The following is an 18343-nucleotide window of genomic DNA, read 5'->3' as shown; positions in this document are numbered from 1 at the left end:
GTCGTGATAAAAATCTTTAGTAAGCGCGTTGCTTTCATGGTGCTGTGTAATTCTCCGGAAACATAACCACAATATACAATAAGTTTCCATAAACGTTAAGTTTAACTAACTTCCTTGGTTTGTCATTATAAATAAAACTTAACGGTTCCTTAAATGCCGAATAGTAAATTTATAAATATATATATATTGTTTGGAGCAAATGCTGACCGACACTTTTTGAAATGGAGATTTAAAAATATGTAATTGGAACAACTAACTCTCTTGTCTTTTGTATCTTGTAGCATGACAGGGACAGATAAAAACATAACACGTTTAAACCTAGTTTAAATATAATAATATAGTCGTTTTGATTTTACATACCCGTCAAATATTACTTTTTTCGCTTTTCATTTCTGTAACAAGTACTATTTCGACGTTTTGGGTATGTAATACGCCTATGTTTTGCTTACCACAACCACTTTATTCAGGAAACAAAATTATAAAACAATGTCTTGGCATGTTATTTTATTTTGTTTAAAATACCAGTTTGATTGACTACAAGTATCATAATTCGGATTTCCCATTGTATTATTTACTTTCTTAATTAATGAAAAAATAACTGTTTAAAAATATAATCATTCATTTCACACATGACAACTTAAAGAACTGTTACAGTCAAATAATTTCTTATATACCATTTATTAAATGTTCAACTCACTAAAAATACCATAAAGTGTGCACACGCTTACTATACCATCGAAGCGATTACTTATTTTGGGGGAAACAACACTTGCACACTCAAATAAAAGGTGTTAAGTACAGCATTTTTATTTTACTTATGCTGAGTAGTATGCAATATATCGGTCATGACAAAGCCAACTATTCAATCTACTTTCGCTTTAGCGTAAAATTAAAAGGTACGAAATGGAGTACATTGCATAGTAGGATATCAGCTATGATGCACATGACAGTTTATACAATTTTTAAATTTACTGTTTTGCGGTAATCAAAAATAGTAGATTCGGAATGATTAACTGTCATGTGACTTACATATTGCACACAAGTAGTACTTAAATGTTCACTATTAATATTGTATTGGCATTTTACACAATGATACAACACAAACTACAGGGACAAACCCAGTAGTCGAACTATGGACACACTACAAGGACCTTAACGACAATGAACTAAATTCACATAAATAATAACACCACGTACCCTAATTCAAACACCAGAAACAAGCCACAACACATCAATAAAATTATACAAAATAATAAAAAGCAAATCTTTGAAATAATTAGTGTTCATATATATTGTTACAGTATGAGAGGTCTTTTGTCTTAATAAACATAAGCTATGCAAAATAGATAATTTATGTTCAGGAACGTTAGTATCTTCAATCGTTATGCCATCTTGAGTTGTCGCAGTTTGTCAATGTGTGTTCCCATGCAGCTGAATAGATGTAGTGTGGACACATTTTGTTTGGAATGCTGGGTTTGTGTTTTGCTAAGTAATTCTTGAAGTCGTCTGATCCTTTTACGAGAGCAGTTTCTAGCATTCGGTAATCATCAGTCCACTGTTCAAAGTGAACATCAATTGTTTTGTACCATTCATCTATTTCGTTAACATTTAGACCGACTAAAGGCATAATCTCAGTTGGATTCCCTAGGCGCTTAATATCCTCATCCAGGGATTGTACCACGTTCGGTTGATGTGAATGAAATCCCTTTGTGTCTGGTGGGTGGATACTTATGTATGTTCTTGCAGGTGTTTCAAGAGAGACATGGCAGTCCGAATGCAGCCAATAATACAAGAAACAGTATTTCTCTAGTTGCTTTGTTCTGAAGTACAGTATGTCAAATACAACGAAATACAAGGCATACACAATACTACGATGGAAAATAAATCTAATAGAAAATGAATTCAACCCCTTCACCCGGGTACATTCATGTTCCTAAACAAAATGGTAAATAAAGCATATTGATGCTTTTGTAAGTTCGTGTTATAAAAACTCTGTTCGGCCTAATTCCTGAGAGGATCATATCATGTTTAATAGGGTCAGATATCGAAATATTGCTTGTCATATGTCAGTAAGTCACAAAAGTAGGTCGGCATTAGGGGATCGTTTGTAACGCTATTGTCTATAACATATTTCTTTTTTTTGTATTTAAATATATATAAGAGTTTGCAAAAAAAAGAATAGCATATTTACGGTATGGTGTGTGTTTACAATAATAATAAAAAAAATCAAATGTCGCTAATATTATCCCAACACGAATCTTTGAGATTATCACTTTAATGAGTGCTTGAATACTTGAACACCAGGATGCAAATACAAACGCCAGGTCTTCAATGTAAATTATGAAGTCCATATTCTCTTTTTGATAATTTGCTCAAGAAAACAAGCACGAAATGTTATTAAATATAATTTATGGTCACTTTTAAAATTGTTAAGCAAATACTTATCGGAATGAGATTCACTTTAAATGTCTGATTTTTATTATTATGCATATAACAAATATCATACATAATTGCCCAACTACTAGTAGTAGTAGTAGTAGTAGTAGTAGTAGTAGTAGTAGTAGTAGTAGTAGTAGTAGTAGTAGTAGAAGTAGTAGAAGTAGTATTAGTATTAGTAGTAGTTGTAGTAGTAGTAGTAGTAGTAGTAGTAGTAGTAGTAGTAGTAGTAGTAGTAGTAGTAGTAGTAGTAGTAGTAGTAGTAGTAGTAGTAGTAGTAGTAGTAGTAGTAGTATAGATAGGGGTAATAGAAGTGGTAGGGATAGTGACAGTAGCAGTAGAAGAGGTAGTAGAAGTAGTATAAAAGGAATTGATGGTAGTAATAGAAGTGTTAAGGATATTGACAGTAGCTGTAGAAGAGGTAGTAAAAGTAGTATATTCAGTGGTATTGAAGGTAGTAATAGAAGTGGTAAGGATAGTGAATGTAGCAGTAGAAAAGGTAGTAATAATAGTATAAGAGGAGTTTATGTCATTGGAGTTGCTCGAATTGTCTTCAGTTTAATAATAATGCGTGTTCTGTTCTTACTTTCTAATTTACAGCATGTCATATTATATTGATTTCAAAACCTGCATTTAACGCATAGTCTGTTAAACACAATGCTACCAGTGTGACGTCACCAGGTTGTGTCGGGATTACGGTTTTAAATGTACCGATACATGAGCCGTTTGGAGATTCTTCAATAGTTTGCATTATAAATTACTAAAACCATGTAATTATAATTCCATCCTGACGGATTTCATGGAGTACCGTAAATGGTGTGGATAGATAACTGTTTACGACTGATAAGCTAACGATTACTTGGAACCAGCTAACAAGTGTTTTTAGTCTCGTCCACGTATACCAATGTCTATATGTTTTTTAAATAAATGTGAAGTGAAGCACATTATCGAATGCTGCTGAAGTGTAAAGCATTGCTACGCTACACTACGCTTAACTTATGATCCGTTTAAAAAATGGTTGTAATGGTTATTGCAATATGTGGAGGATCCGTGGTCTAGTGGTAACACACTTGAATATCAATCCAGGGGTCGCGAGAACCACTCCCCGTCGAATCACTAAAGATACTGATCGTCTTCCGAGAGGGACATTAAATGGGGGTCCTGTTTGACAGTGCTATACACTGGAGCTCGTTAATAAGCAGGGTAGCTCTAACCAGGGTTACATTCTGTCTGTGCACTATGCTTCATCAACCTAAAATGCTTAACACTCGTAACGGAACACTCGCCGACAGGGCAAGGTCCGAGTGCGAGAATAAATAAGCTTACACACCACCTTATTGCAGTATAGAAATGCGATTAACGTTTCCTGTTCATTGATGAACACCATTCGCGGCATGACATATCACTTAAAATTATTTGTAACAGGCAGCAGTGTTACTGGTCTACATTTTTACGAGTTTATGACATTTCGCCTTTAAACTGTATATTTTATAATTATTACCTGTGTGGCATAGCATTTTCAAGCGTTATATGCTTTTAACTTTAGCGTGAATAGTGTTTGTAAACATGACATAAGTGGCTGCCCTCTGTAATCTTAAGTGTTCATTTTGCAATTTTGCCAAATCCCGGTTCCTTGTTACTACTTAAGGTTACACAACGCTATGTCAAGTAAAGTAGGCATTACTCTGTTAAATTAAATATTATATTGTTAGTGAGTATGTTTGTCATTCGTAGCTTACGCTTGTGTCGTCACTAGGTGATTATTAAATAGTGAATACCCTTACCTTCTTTAAAGCTATTTATTATCTGCTTTCGCGTTTTGTCTGACTGTTTCGATCGAGTTCTTAATTATCAGTATTAAAACATATGTCCTCAGTATTTGAGAAACAATATATATTGAAACCAAGTATTTAATTTTTAATTGTTTTCTTCGTTTTCATTAAAGTAACATGTCTATATAGATAATTAGAAAACGTTGAAAAGATTATGCACATAGTTGCAGTACTGCTCTAAATTTCTCTCGGCGATCGAGTGTTTAGTATATATTTTACGAACTATATGATCCACACATACTTACTATTGTGGAAACTGTCTAATTCTGTTTTACTAGTTATATCTTTTCAAAACCTTTTAAAGTAAACAAGAGTCATCTAATTTCAGATGCATCTTGAAATCGACTTTATATAAGTAGTGTTGTAGATGCAGACACTCAAAGACAGGGTAAACTCACACGCGAAGACAATATTCGACACTGCATATATAACAGTTAATAAAGGAAACGTAAAACATAAATCATTTACCTCAAATTCTCATCCGTCAGCTTTTTAATCGTTTCTTCCTGCCTAAAAAGACACATATACAGCACTATAATTAGAATAAAACTAAACGTTTAATTTATCCGATTGTCCTGGACTCCGTATGCTGAATAAAACAGTATTCAATTTCACATAGTCACTTGATTTGCATAGTGCATGTTTAATAAATGAATAGTTAAACATAAATCATTCATCTCAAATTCTCATTTTTTAGATTTTGAATCGTTTCTTCATGCCTGAAAAGAAGCATTTAAAACATATTTTAATAGAATATTTTCTATTTAAGAATTCGTTTTAAAAAGAATCGTAGATTTATCGTTTGGTGTTTGTTTATAATGATAAATAAAAAAATCACCTTTAAAATAAAATGTCGCCAGGATTATCTAAGCATAATTGTTTAAGACTTTCCTCTACATGAGTACTTGAAATACTTATCGCCAGTATGCAAACAAGCACGCATGGTCTTCAATGTAAATTACGAAGTCCTTGTACTCTTTATGAGATCATGAAACCATGCTTGAAATATAAACTCAATACGAATTATTTATCGTCTATACTTTGACGTAATGAGATACATGCTGAATTTCTGTTTGTCATTATTATGCAAATAACAATTTTTCATACATGATTCCCCCAAATATCATGTTAAAATATGTTAAGGGTCAGTAGTAGTGGTAGAAGTAGTAGAAGTAGTGCTTGCTTGAGGGTTAATGCCATGAAAGTTGCTTGAATTGTCATCATTAGTTTAATAGTAATGCGTTTTATTTTCTTATTGTTTAACAGTTCATTATATTTTGAGCATATTAATACAGGAATTTAGTTTAAAAAATATGTCAAAAACTACGCTACGATTGTGATGTAACCAGGTAGGTATGGGTTTCCGGTTTTAAGTCTGCCGATGCATGAGCTGTTCAATACATTAAAAATAGATAGAGCTTGTGAATAAAATTTGATCATGACGTAGTCCATGGAGTACCAAAAATAGTGTTAATATATCACAGTTCACGACTGCGTAGCTATGGATCTCTTTGAACCAGCTAATGAGTGTTTTAACTTTTGTCCGCGTATACCAATGTCCATATTGTTTTTACATTAATGCGAAGTGAAGTACAAAGTCGAATGCTGCTTAAGTGCTCAAGCATAACTACGCCATGCTTAACGTATGAGCTTTATTAAAAGGTCGATTGCAATGGTTCTTGCAGTATAAATAATGCGATAAGCGATCACGTTTTATTTCCGTTTTGCTGTTTATCAGTGACCAAATTGGAGTCATGAAATACCATAAACGGGCAGCAGTGTAACTGGTCAATATGTTTTTATAAATTTAATATATTTGGCCTGTAAACTTATGTATGATATTTATAACCCCTTTTATATAGCGTTTTAAACGCAATATTCTTTTAACTTTAGCATGAAGAGTGTCTGTAAACATGACATAAGTGTCTGTTTTTTTATAATACAATTGTTTGTTTACTATTTTGTCAAAACCCGGTTCGCTACTTTAGGTAACATAACGCCCTGTCAAGTATATGAGGCTCTACTGTGTTAAATACAATATAATATTGTTAGTGATCATTAAGGATTATTAAGGAGATGGTACCCCTACGCTCCTTGTAGTAATTGATTGTTTCTTTTCTTGTTTTGACTATGTGTTTCGATCGAATTCTTCAGTATCAGTATAAAAACATAAGTTGTCATTTTAACATGTTTGAAAAGCAATGTATATTTGACCCAAGTATTGGAATTTTAATCGTTTTCTTCATTTTAATTCCAGGCACATTTCTATTAAAATGATTTGACAGTTGTTATGTGTATGTACATATTTGGAGGTCAGATCATTATCTCGGCGATTGAGTTTACAAAATATATCATGTGACCAAACATACTTAATACTCAAGAACACTGTTTTCTTCTGATTTATATAGCTACCTCTGTTAAAAACAAACTGTTTCCGAACAAGCGGGAGCCATTAAATTTTAAATGCCTTATTTAATCGATTGAATATAAGTTCTGTGTTATTTTTTCATATGTTGCATAAACTCAGAAATGCAGAGGTATGTACGACACAGCACAGTGAATGATTAACAAAGGAGTAGTTAAGCAAAACACATATAAAACATATTATTTAAAAAAAAAAACTCGACATCACATTTATTGGATTTGCCTAGATACCTTAGGTTGAGCTAAGGAGTATTGCAACACATATATAAAGTGGCATCAGCAACATCGGCAGTAGCAGTAGTAATTGTAATTGTAGCATCAGAAGCATTATTGAAGTTTCAGTGGCACCAGTTAAACGTTATTAAGCAACGTACATACAAATTATAAGTATAAATGTATATGGACGATTAAGAAATAAACAAATCAATTAACATGAAATATTTAAAGCGGTATCGAACATATATATGTTTTGCAAGTGATAAGGTGAATGGATACCTTCTACTAATCGCTAACACACATGCAATGCTGCGAACTCAATCACACCAGCAAACACGGGTATGAAAAAGTGCCTGCGTAAGCAAGTGTTTAATACGCCAACGTGGAAAGAATTTGTCGAATAAGTGAACTCGGGTAATTAAAGTAGCTTGAATAATTTAGTCTTCATTTTCGAACATCAAATATGTTTGAAAATAAAAAATTACACAATAATATGAAAAGAAGTATTAAGAAGAAATTAAGTCGGGATATTATTACTCATTATATGTAATTTAATATGTGCTTATTGATTTAGCAATTTTAATATATTCAAACCTTTAATATGTATGAACAAATATATTTTTCAATAACGTTAAAAATTCCCTACATAGTGTGCCAATGTCTACTGTCGTGCATGAATTAATCGCGTCTTCATATGTTTTTTAAATTTCCATTCATGTGGTAACTAGATTGGTAACTAGATTGTCGGCACAGAGTGTCTGAGATAGACGGCCCGGTATTCATAATAAGTCGTACAGCTATATAACCATTGCGGCCACAGAAAGAACAGGTGTACTATCAGTTTGAATTTCCATGAGCGTATTGAGTTACGGATCACCGGACTTACCATGTTGATTTAAAATCGGATACGACCTTGACACTCACGATGGGAAGGCACAACATATCATGACGCGATAATTCGAGGCGTTCATGATATAAATTTCAAATGATTTGTAAAAAATGTCGGCAGCAGTGTGAGTGGTCGATGAATTTTACAAGTTTTGGTTATCTGTCCAGTAATTCTTTAAATGAGAATAATAACACATGCTACACACTGTTTGTCAAGTTCATCAATCTGTACTAAAAATATCATTTTGAGAGTAATCGATACAATTAATAATTGTTTAAGTTTTTGTTGATTTTAAGTTGACATTTGTATCGTATTTGTATTCTATATTTTACCAAACTGCATCCTAATGCACATAAAATGGCATTGTAATCTCACATAAGACATGTCACAATATCAGGTAAAACATACCGTAAAACTACACCCTCTTACCTTTGATGAAGTTCTTTCATCTTCGAGTTGTCATCCTCCAATCTGAAATGTTACCTTATTTAGCAAACATTGTATATGTTAATGACCTACTTGTTTTATTTAGCCACCAACAAATACCCAGTAATATAAAAAATGTTTATTTCTTTGTCATTGGATTTACTGATTCCTTAAAAACTTTATGTCAAATGGTGCATTTCATCATCCAAACTTTTAACTGAAGAGTTTGAAAAAAACAACATATTTCTGACAACGTTGAATGATTAGTTTGCTTTTTTAATTTATGAAGAATATCTGTAAAATGATGCAGAATGGCGGATACAAATGACCATGGTCATAATACCTAAATGTCGTTTTGCGAGCCTAAACAATAGTAAATAGTAAAATATGTAGATGTTTTTTTTTAAAAGCATTAGAGAAACACTTGTCAGGTCATGCTTTTCTGTGGTTTATTTGAAAAGAATGGTGGTGTATATGCATTCAAACATAAGTTGTTGTTTTTTTCGAAATAAAATTGATTTTTTTCCCAAATAAAGCCCGTTTATCTATGGAAATCAGTACTAGTAAATAGTTATAGATGAAGAGGAGCAATAGATTAATTTTTCTTTGTTTTAGCTTTTATTTTCGCTTCGTTCTGCCTAAAAGGAACACATTTAAAACATGTAATTAAATTATCTAAACGTTTATTCCATCCGATTGGCCTAGACACCATTTGTTGAACCAAAAAGCATTTAAACACATTTTTAAGTGTAGAACAAACAACAAAATATTTTGCGACCAACAAATGTTCAAGCCTATTTCAAGGAAGATAAATTGATAATAAGTAGCGTATGACATGTTTTACAAGATGTATACAAACAATTTCTAGTTTACAAAATTGATTTTTCTTCATTTGAAGAATATTTCTTACATTTACAATTACAGTTATGCATAAGTTAACTACGTTAAGATATATTCAAGGGATTTTAGGAAAGCCTAACAAAAGATCTTTTATGTTTGACGAGTTGAATAAATATGATAAATTGACATGTGAACATACTGAAAAGGTGGTTTGTTTTTCCGTCCCGAATAAATATGTTATATAAATGAAGCACGTGTAAAGAAACAGTAAAGATAAAATGAGTTTCTGTATTGCAACATCATGTTTTCATTTGATTATCATAACGGTTTAAATATTTAAATCCATGCATGCAATATGTTACGATGTATTTAATGTAAACACTATTTTTTTAAAGGAATTGTCTTTAATGAAATTGATGACGTATAACCGACGTAACACGGCTAACGAACAATTGTATTTTGTGTATTTTGTGTATTTAAACATTTCATTAAGTATATACGTTTAAACATTTTTATAAAATATGTTGACTCGGATTGAAAGGCACGTATATCTTATAAAGTTAAACTTCGGTTATATTGTCGAGTAACAAGATATATTTAAACAAAATGTTTGAACTTTAATTCTACTTTTTTCAAGTTTATTCCAGGCACATGTCTTCGTGAATAATTAGAAAAGTTGTTATGGGTGACCCTGTGTAAATTAATTGCAGTACAGTTCTTAGACAAACTCGACGATTTAGTGTATTGAATTTTCTTTATGAGGTTTTTAGTCCACACATACTTTTAACTGTAAAACACTATTTTATTTTTACATAGTTATATTCGTTCAAATCATTTCGGAATAAACGAGAGTCATTTGATTGCAGTTGTATCTTAAAATCGACCTTGTATATATATAGTGGCACATTGTTGAAAAAGTGCATGTTCGGATTATTATGTAATTTATGGCCTAGATGCCGGCAATCAAGGATTGGCTAAACTTGTATGAAAAGACAGCGTTCGATATTGCATATATAATGGTAAGTAAAAGAGTCGTACAACATAAATAATTTACCTTGAATTCTCACCGGTCAGCTGTTTATTCTGTGCTTCCAGCCTTAAAGGAATACATTTAATACATGTTATTAAATAATCTAAACGTTTAACTGAGTTGATTTGGCTAGACACCTTATCCTAAATCAAACTGCGTTGACATTATCACTTATTATGTGCCTGAATAAAGAAGGAGAAGTGCAAAATAAATCATTCACCACCAATTCTTCATCTCCAGATTTCGATTTGTCTCTTCCGGACTGAAACGAACGAATTCAAAACATATTATTACATAATCTATACATTAAATCCATCTGATTTGCCTGGAAAAATCATGTTGAACAGTATTACAACACATATTTGAAGTGTAATGTTAAAACAAAAAAAATATCTCCGCGACCAACAAATGTTCCAGCCTATTTCAAAGATGATGAATTGATAATAAACAGCGTTTGAAAAGTGTGCCTTGTTGTATACAAACAAGCTCTAGATTACTTGAATAAGTTTCTTAAATGTAAAAAAATAACTCAGCATATGTTAACTACCCTAAGATGTAATTAAGTGTACTGTTTTTTAGGACAACACATCACTAGCTTTGTGATGTTTGAATGGATATGATGGGAACAGTGCACAGAAGAATACGGTTGTATGTTCTCAGTCCTGAACATATTTGTTGTACAAGCAAGCAATTGTGCATATACAATAATGTTCTAGATTGCAACATCATGTTTTTGTTCGATTATTATAACCGTTTTAATGTACAAAATATACTTGAAATATGGTACACTTTATTCAATGTAAACATTTCTTTAACAGAGTTCTCTTTTTTAAATGATGACGTCACACATGCTAACGAACGATTTTATGTTATATGTTTTAAAACGTATTGTAATTAATAAATGCATATATGCATTAACATGCACTATGTTGATTAGGATTGAAACGAAAGCATAGCTCATAATGTTTCTCTCCGTGGAAATTTAATTACACGTTTTGCATAGGAAGAAGGTTATATGATTTCCTATGCATGTAATTAAATACTAAATGAGATCTTGTTTATACATACATAAATGTCTCAAATGTACTTTATAATGCCTTTGTGCATCCGTATAAACATATATGACTTTTAGGCATTACATATAGATAAAGGTGGCGTCACATTAACTTACGAACAGTTTTATTTAATATTTTCAAACATTTAAACATAACTTATTTAAACATGCATACATACACTAAGTTAATAATGATTCTCACTCTCACTACCTCACTCACTCACTACCTCACTCACTCACTCACTCACTCACTCACTCACTCACTCACTCACTCACTCACTTACTCACTCACTCACTCACTCACTCACACACTCAAAATATGTACATTGCGAGTGATATATTCTGTAAACGATTTCTATTTTAGAAAAAAAATAGATCAATCAATAAAGTAACTGTAAACTGTGCAAAACAAAAAAAAGAAAACGTTGAATGAATTGAGTGGAAACTCATGGTTGGTCCTCAACATATCTATTGAAATATAGCTGAATTGTGTTTGTCTTATTTCGATTGATTATTTTCATACCACTGCCCGCACAAACACTTGCATGATTTTCAAACTCAAGTCAGTAAGAAGATATTGCAAACGTCTGTAAGCCTGTACAACGTCTTACCACTGAAGCTTCAACAACTGCAAAGACAACCCGTTCATGGTAAACATTTCAGACACTTATGTTTATATCAAAAGAAACAAAATGTCTAGCCTGCAATGTTTCCAAAAAGTCATAGGTACATCACACCGTACAGTGAATGGCTGATAATTTAACCCATCTAGAACAGTTTGGTGCTTTACTTCGTTAACGCATATGCCTTTTATAACATGTTTACCAATTAGGATTGTCTTTACCGAAATGCTCTTTATCTGAAATTATTTTTAATCAGCCATTAAAAAAGACCGGACATGTTTTATAATTTCTATAGTGCCAAATTAAAAAAAAACCGGTGTACTCAATCATTTTACTATCAAAAGTCAATAAAGACCGCATGGCATGCTCATAGTCTCATTACCTTGTGAAATGGTGTCGACACCTTAGCAAGGTCAACGTTTATGTGTTTAAAAAAAATAACACATGTTTACTTCCTATAGTAGGAAGTTTCGATATGGCTGCCAATTTAAACGTAAGGATAATAGCCAGTCCTAAATTGTAACTTCATACTGTCATTCCATCAATAGTGTAACACAGAACATCGCTATATATTCGGCAAAAAGAAAACAAAACATGCACACATTACCATAATCTCATGACTGTTGGGTGGATATAATAACTAGTGATATACATACACAAGAGCAGAAAGGTTGCGTGCCTTTCCTTAAGCGTAAAAGGGTGTTCGGTAAAATGTATTTATTGGGATTTTGTATATCGTATGCAAAGTCTTCGTGCTTTCATTCGTTATCAATCAAAGGTCATTTTAACTGACTAAAGCACACTAGTCAACTAAAGTTAAATCCATATTCAATTATTATTTAACAGCTTACATTTAAGTTAAAGCATGTGAAAACTTAATATAACTTCATGTAGACACAAGTATAAAGAGATGGATTAATGGCGGTTTCAGAACGGTTTGGCATTTATCATTATACACAAAATAAGTATGGGAATGTTGTTAGTTCAAGTAAGATACATTTCAAAACAGAAACAACAACATAAAATAGTTAATCAAATTGAATTATTTCAATTAAGGCACAATATAATCGATACACTAGTGTGATAAAAAACTATTTGACACCTTATCAAATTCGTCTCAAGTGATTAAATAAGGTTTTAACAAAATTCAATGTATTTTCCCCAAGTTATCAGGGTCCTTACAGTTTAACTTATTTTCAGTACATAAGGTCTTGAGTAAAAGCGGCAATGTTTATATATTTCCTGACAGGATTAAAAAGTGGTCATTTGAGTAAATAATGCAGTTCGTCATCAATATCGTTAAGATTACGAAAAGAACACTTTCTTCTGTTGACTTGTAGTACCGTCTTTCGTTTCCACCTACCAACTTTGAAAGGAAAGTTATGATTGCTCACTTATTATTTTGGTTTAACTGTTCTATTTGGAGGGTATGCTCCAAGTTCTGAGATGAGCATGTAACTTGGAGTAATCCTTCTAATATATGTTATCCGGCGCAAAAAAATTACGATGATGTTGCTCAAACAAATTTAGGTTTTCAAAGCAAACGACTTCACATCCGTACTGTATAATGGCAACAATAGTATCATTAAAAGCTTGATTTGTATGTCCAAAGGAAAGTCTCTTTTAATATTATTCAGAAACAATAGTAGACTTAAAGTCTGTATAGGATAACAACACTAACAGTTAAAGAAAGCATGACCTGTGGTCGGGACAATAATATATCATTATGAATTAAACTTTTGGCAAGAAGTGGTTAGCTCACGACTATTGCCGATATTGTATCTTGCCCATTAATTTATTATTTTGTATTTTTGCTACAAAATAGTCAAGATTAAAATTCCGAAATTTATTTATTCCAATCAATTCGAGAGAAAAATATTACATTGTTTATACATCACTTGTTACATTTTTATGATACGGTTGCAATTATGAAATGACATCTCCGATTATTGCCGTTAATAATTTTTTTAAATTAATGTTTCAGTATTTGCGTTTTTGTTGTTATCTAATTGACACAGATATACATCATGATTTGAACATTAATTTATCTGGGATCAGTTTGCAATACTAAGTAATACATGCGAAATATTCACTAGTTTTAAAATTGCTTAACGTAAAACGATCGAAATGATGTAGTTGAAGGTAAGGAATGATAAATAATATTCAAATTTAGTTGATTTTGAAACAGCACTTCCTCATATATTTCCTGTGGCTTGTTACGATTATTTACATATTTGTTTTAATTTGTTTAAGTGCTTGTTTGATTAACATGCATTGAGTATAATTTTGCTCCTATATTTCATGTGGCTTGTTTCGATGAAAAGTTTATCTACCTACATGTTTCAATTATTTTGAGTGCTTGTTTGATTAACATACTAGTACTGAAATATCAAATCATCTCTGATAAACTTACTTCTTTTACATATTATATTCCGTGAATTTTTGTTGAAGTCTATAATTTATCGTTTATCAAGACATTTTATTGGGGCCATTTCCACACCTTTATTTTATCAGTTTGGTAATTGTTCTAATAGCAGTATAACACAAGATTGGGTGTGATATTTCGGAAAGGAACAGCTAAAATGAAATATTACCCGCAGTTGCTATCATTTAGTACCGATACAAGTTAGAATTTCATTAATGTTGTATAGACAATAATACAGGTATACCCTTTTATTCCATAACAACACGATTATTTAATGGCATTTTGACACGTTATGAAAACCTAGTGCACTCGTTACTAAAAATATGCTGACAAAATTCCATGTAACACATTTCTTGCCTAATCAAAACAATTATATTTACGCTAAATTTATGAACAATTGTGGTTAAGTGCAAAATGGTAGACCAAAATATTCACCATTAAGCCAATATGTATTTCCAAAATTGCCAATGAAACTTAAAACATTAATGCTTTATAAGAAAAGAGTTACGTTTTAACTGTCTGTAATAGTGATTGCGATAAAATATGGGAATATTTTTTGCTTAATCTATTACTTTCTTTTTTTATACAAAAACAATATATGACATTTCTTAATTACTAATGTAAATGAATAATCGAGTATCATATATAATTTCAATTATAAAATAATGATAAAAGGAAAATCAAATCCGAAATAGTTATAAAATAAATATATTGACAAACTTCGTTGCACATGTCATACCCAGTGACATAACCTTACCGATGGATTATTTCTATCCTGCTGTGAATACGCCGCGGGGCGGGCCATAAAACAATTATCGTACAGGTGAACACACAACTTCTAGGCATCGATTTTCTACAAATGTTACATTAAGTTTCAAAAAAGACCAAAAGATATTTAAAAATATATTATTTCAAAAAGTGCATTTGAAAGAGAAAAAAATGCATCGCAATCCGCTGGAAGCTAAGCGATCGGATGTCTATAAAAACTTAAAATAGCAAAACAATTTTTAGCTCCTTCTTATTACGATGTAACTTTTAAAGACCAACAAAATCCTTAAAAAGGACCAAAATGTAAAAATAATACAACCAATACAAAACCATCATCTTCAAGGGCAAGAATTATCCTAACATATATGTAGTAAGTAAGTTGATCTGTTGAAAGACGAAGTCTTGAGAACTGTTTAACCATATTTTCCCTATATAACTCTATAGGCACTTTCGCTTCAGCGGATTTCACCAAAGTTGGCAATGTGTTCTTAATGCATGAATAGTAGTTATCGGATGGTATAGACAATGCATATGAAACAATTTTAACACAATTTTAAACAGTAATGAATTGTATTTTAAAGCAAATAAATAATGAATGACAAATGGCGTACGAAATATCGAGCTTGCATTTAAACAGTCAGGGTGAAAGCAAATCCTAAATTACAACATCCTGTCATTGATTCTATATTAAACTCGTTTCAAGTTTATGAAAATAATACAGTTTCACATGAGATACGTTACGATTTATTTTTTGTTTGTAACATGACGAGAAAAGCATACCTCTTTTGTTGTTGCATTCTCATCATGAAAATATAAAATAAATAAACTTCAATTGTCGTATAGGATCGATCAATTTGTAATATGCATGTATGTACACAGCCAATAACGATATCATGATCTTCGTGGGGATAGGAATCAAGTGATAAATATGCATCGATATCAAACTGCTGTTTTTTTAAGGAACGCAATTGTGTTAAAGAAAACACTAATTTAAACAGTTAACGTAAAAGCTATCGGCTGCAGCATTGTTTTTCTTCTTTATTTGTAAGTATACAATTAATGACTAGTGAGGTATTGAAAATATATTATATACACTCACTGGGAGTTATATTCAAAACTAATCTTAAAATGCCAAATGTGAACAGAACACTAAGAACGTCACCGGAAGTTAAAAAAACAACATCATTCTTCTTAATAGAATGGCATTCTATATTTAGATCAGAATGATGAGGAAATCCCAGTGAATATCATATAGTTTTTTCTTCTTCGATGGCTGTCTGGAGGAATGAGAGAGCGTGTTATTATTGGTCATATGAAATTGTTGCTAACATGTTCATTTTCATTTAGAACACATTAATTATGGTATATGATATATTGAAATTGTGTATTAGATAAAGCGCAATGTAAGCAGTATGAGTATAATGTTGTCATGTTTAACGAATGTAATTGGTATGATGAAATTCTGTTCTATACGCGCATTGGCAAAACAAGTTTTCCTAAAGATAAAAGTTAGTGCTATATTAATACGCTTTAAAAATGCAGAAAAAATTACAAAAAGCCCTCATTTGCAAACTCTTGTTTGGATTTCAAAATCTAAACAATAGTACTGATAAACATTTCGATATAGTTAACGTTTATATTTGTTAGACAAGTGGATACGATTAGCTGGTGATTTATATGCACACTGAAAAAAAGGTGTTTTGTGACATTGATGAAAGTATTTCAGTAGTTACTTACAGAAATGCTTTATATAAGATACAGAGCTTTTTGATAACATAACATAAGCGGTTTTGACATTCTAAATAAGGTTAAATGCAACATAAATGTCCCTTTATGAATAGTTTTGTTAAAACATACTTCTACTGTTTTGCAATTAAATTTACACATTTATTTTGCCAAATATACTGAATCCATATAGTTGAGTATTTGTACATTTGCATTGAAATCAACAATCCGTTGTTATTTTTAGACGCATGATGGCTTCCGTACAACAAACGCCATAGCGTTCAACATAGCGCCTCACAAGCTCAACGTATTGTTATTTTGCAATCAACTATACAATTTGACCCTGTCTCTATTTTGCAACATTCATGTGTCTCACAGATTCTCTCTAAATTATTGCAATATCAAATAACTATACCTCCAAATACAGCACACGCAGTTTATGCAAAATGAGTTCCTGAGTGAATTAGTTTCTGGATTTAAATACTTTTTTTCAAGTTTAAATATTAGGGCGCAATATTTGAATTTTAAGTACAAATTGATGTAAAAGGATGTTGAGATATACACTTAAAGTAAAACTATACAATATATGCAAGAATGTACAAACTAGCATCATGAAATTGTAAACTGATTCTTCATCAAAATTTATATTTTTCGCTGTAAGAAAATTACGTGATTATAACTTTCGTAGAATGTTTTTAAGACGCCTTACAAGTCACAGAGTATAGGCCGATGACATACGTTATTTATCTAATAATGCATTATTCTTTAAACTATTGCCTAGCATTATAAGGTTTAATAGATTGCCACTAAACCGGGTTTATGTTTAAACTTTTTGCTACTGAGCATGTTTCTGTAGCTTTTTGCCTATATATTAATTCACAATCTTACTTTTGTCAAATATACATTATGTGCAAATGGTGTTTTACCAACCTTTATCTGCTACAATGATATTGCTGAATTATATGTTTTGCAGAAATACGAAAAAATCATGTATTTGAGATCCTTCAAGTTTTAAAAAAAACACACATTTATCTTTTCCGTTAATCTTTCAACATTAATATACGTGTTTAAACACTCAGTGTTACCAAAGAATTTATATATCACACATTATGGTTAATGTTAATATTAATGTATGTGTGATGCCCCAGTTTCTGTATATCGATAGTGTTTTGACCATGGCTGCAGTACAACGGTGAATGAAGCTTTATGCTAGTTTTATTTGGTTTTAAAAAATAACACTCCAAATTATGTGGTTGTTCACAATAAATAAAGCGTCTGTTTCGAGAAAAAATGAATTAAGTGTTTTTGTTAAAACTGTATCAAACTCTAGTAACAGTATACACACATGTTCGTTGAGAATTAAACAGCAAAAGGTCCAAACATTTCATTACTTTGCATACGATACATGTCATAACTTAACTTTCGTTCACTTTAAACGAACGTAATTTCATCAATCGTCGTAAATACCGCATCATTGATCAAATATCTAAATCCAATCAGCCTTAAACAAATGTAAGAAATATTTACCATATCTAAAAGATGTATAATACATGCACTTTATATAACACAATATAATAAAAAGATGCCAAACCCAATTTTCAATTCGAAAATAAACATTCGGAATTATTGACATGAAGTGTTTTCACCAGCGCCCT

General features: G+C 31.4%; 1 protein-coding gene across 8 annotated transcripts in view; it reads right to left on the bottom strand.

Annotated features, from left to right (window-relative positions):
* Nucleotides 1-500: 500 nt before the first annotated feature.
* The window catches only part of LOC128202731 (uncharacterized), a 71140-nt gene continuing 53297 nt past the window's right edge, over nt 501-18343 (bottom strand). For 6 of the 8 annotated variants that reach the window (XM_052903805.1, XM_052903808.1, XM_052903810.1 and 3 more), the window contains 4 exons: nt 10118-10159; nt 8227-8268; nt 4737-4778; nt 501-1820 (listed from right to left, as the gene is read on the bottom strand). In XM_052903805.1, coding sequence (XP_052759765.1) covers nt 1376-1820; nt 4737-4778; nt 8227-8268; nt 10118-10159 — 571 coding nt within the window. In that variant the 3' untranslated portion in view covers nt 501-1375. Of the gene's footprint in view, nt 1821-4220; nt 4280-4736; nt 4779-8226; nt 8269-10117; nt 10160-18343 lie in introns of all 8 variants that reach the window. The other 2 variants (XM_052903812.1, XM_052903813.1) reach the window with 2 other exon arrangements.

The sequence above is a fragment of the Mya arenaria genome, chromosome 9 (assembly GCF_026914265.1).
Source record: "Mya arenaria isolate MELC-2E11 chromosome 9, ASM2691426v1".
NCBI classification, from domain to species: domain Eukaryota; kingdom Metazoa; phylum Mollusca; class Bivalvia; order Myida; family Myidae; genus Mya; species Mya arenaria.
The sequence above is the reverse complement of the archived record's forward strand: the minus strand, read 5'-3'. Positions and strand labels throughout refer to the sequence as shown.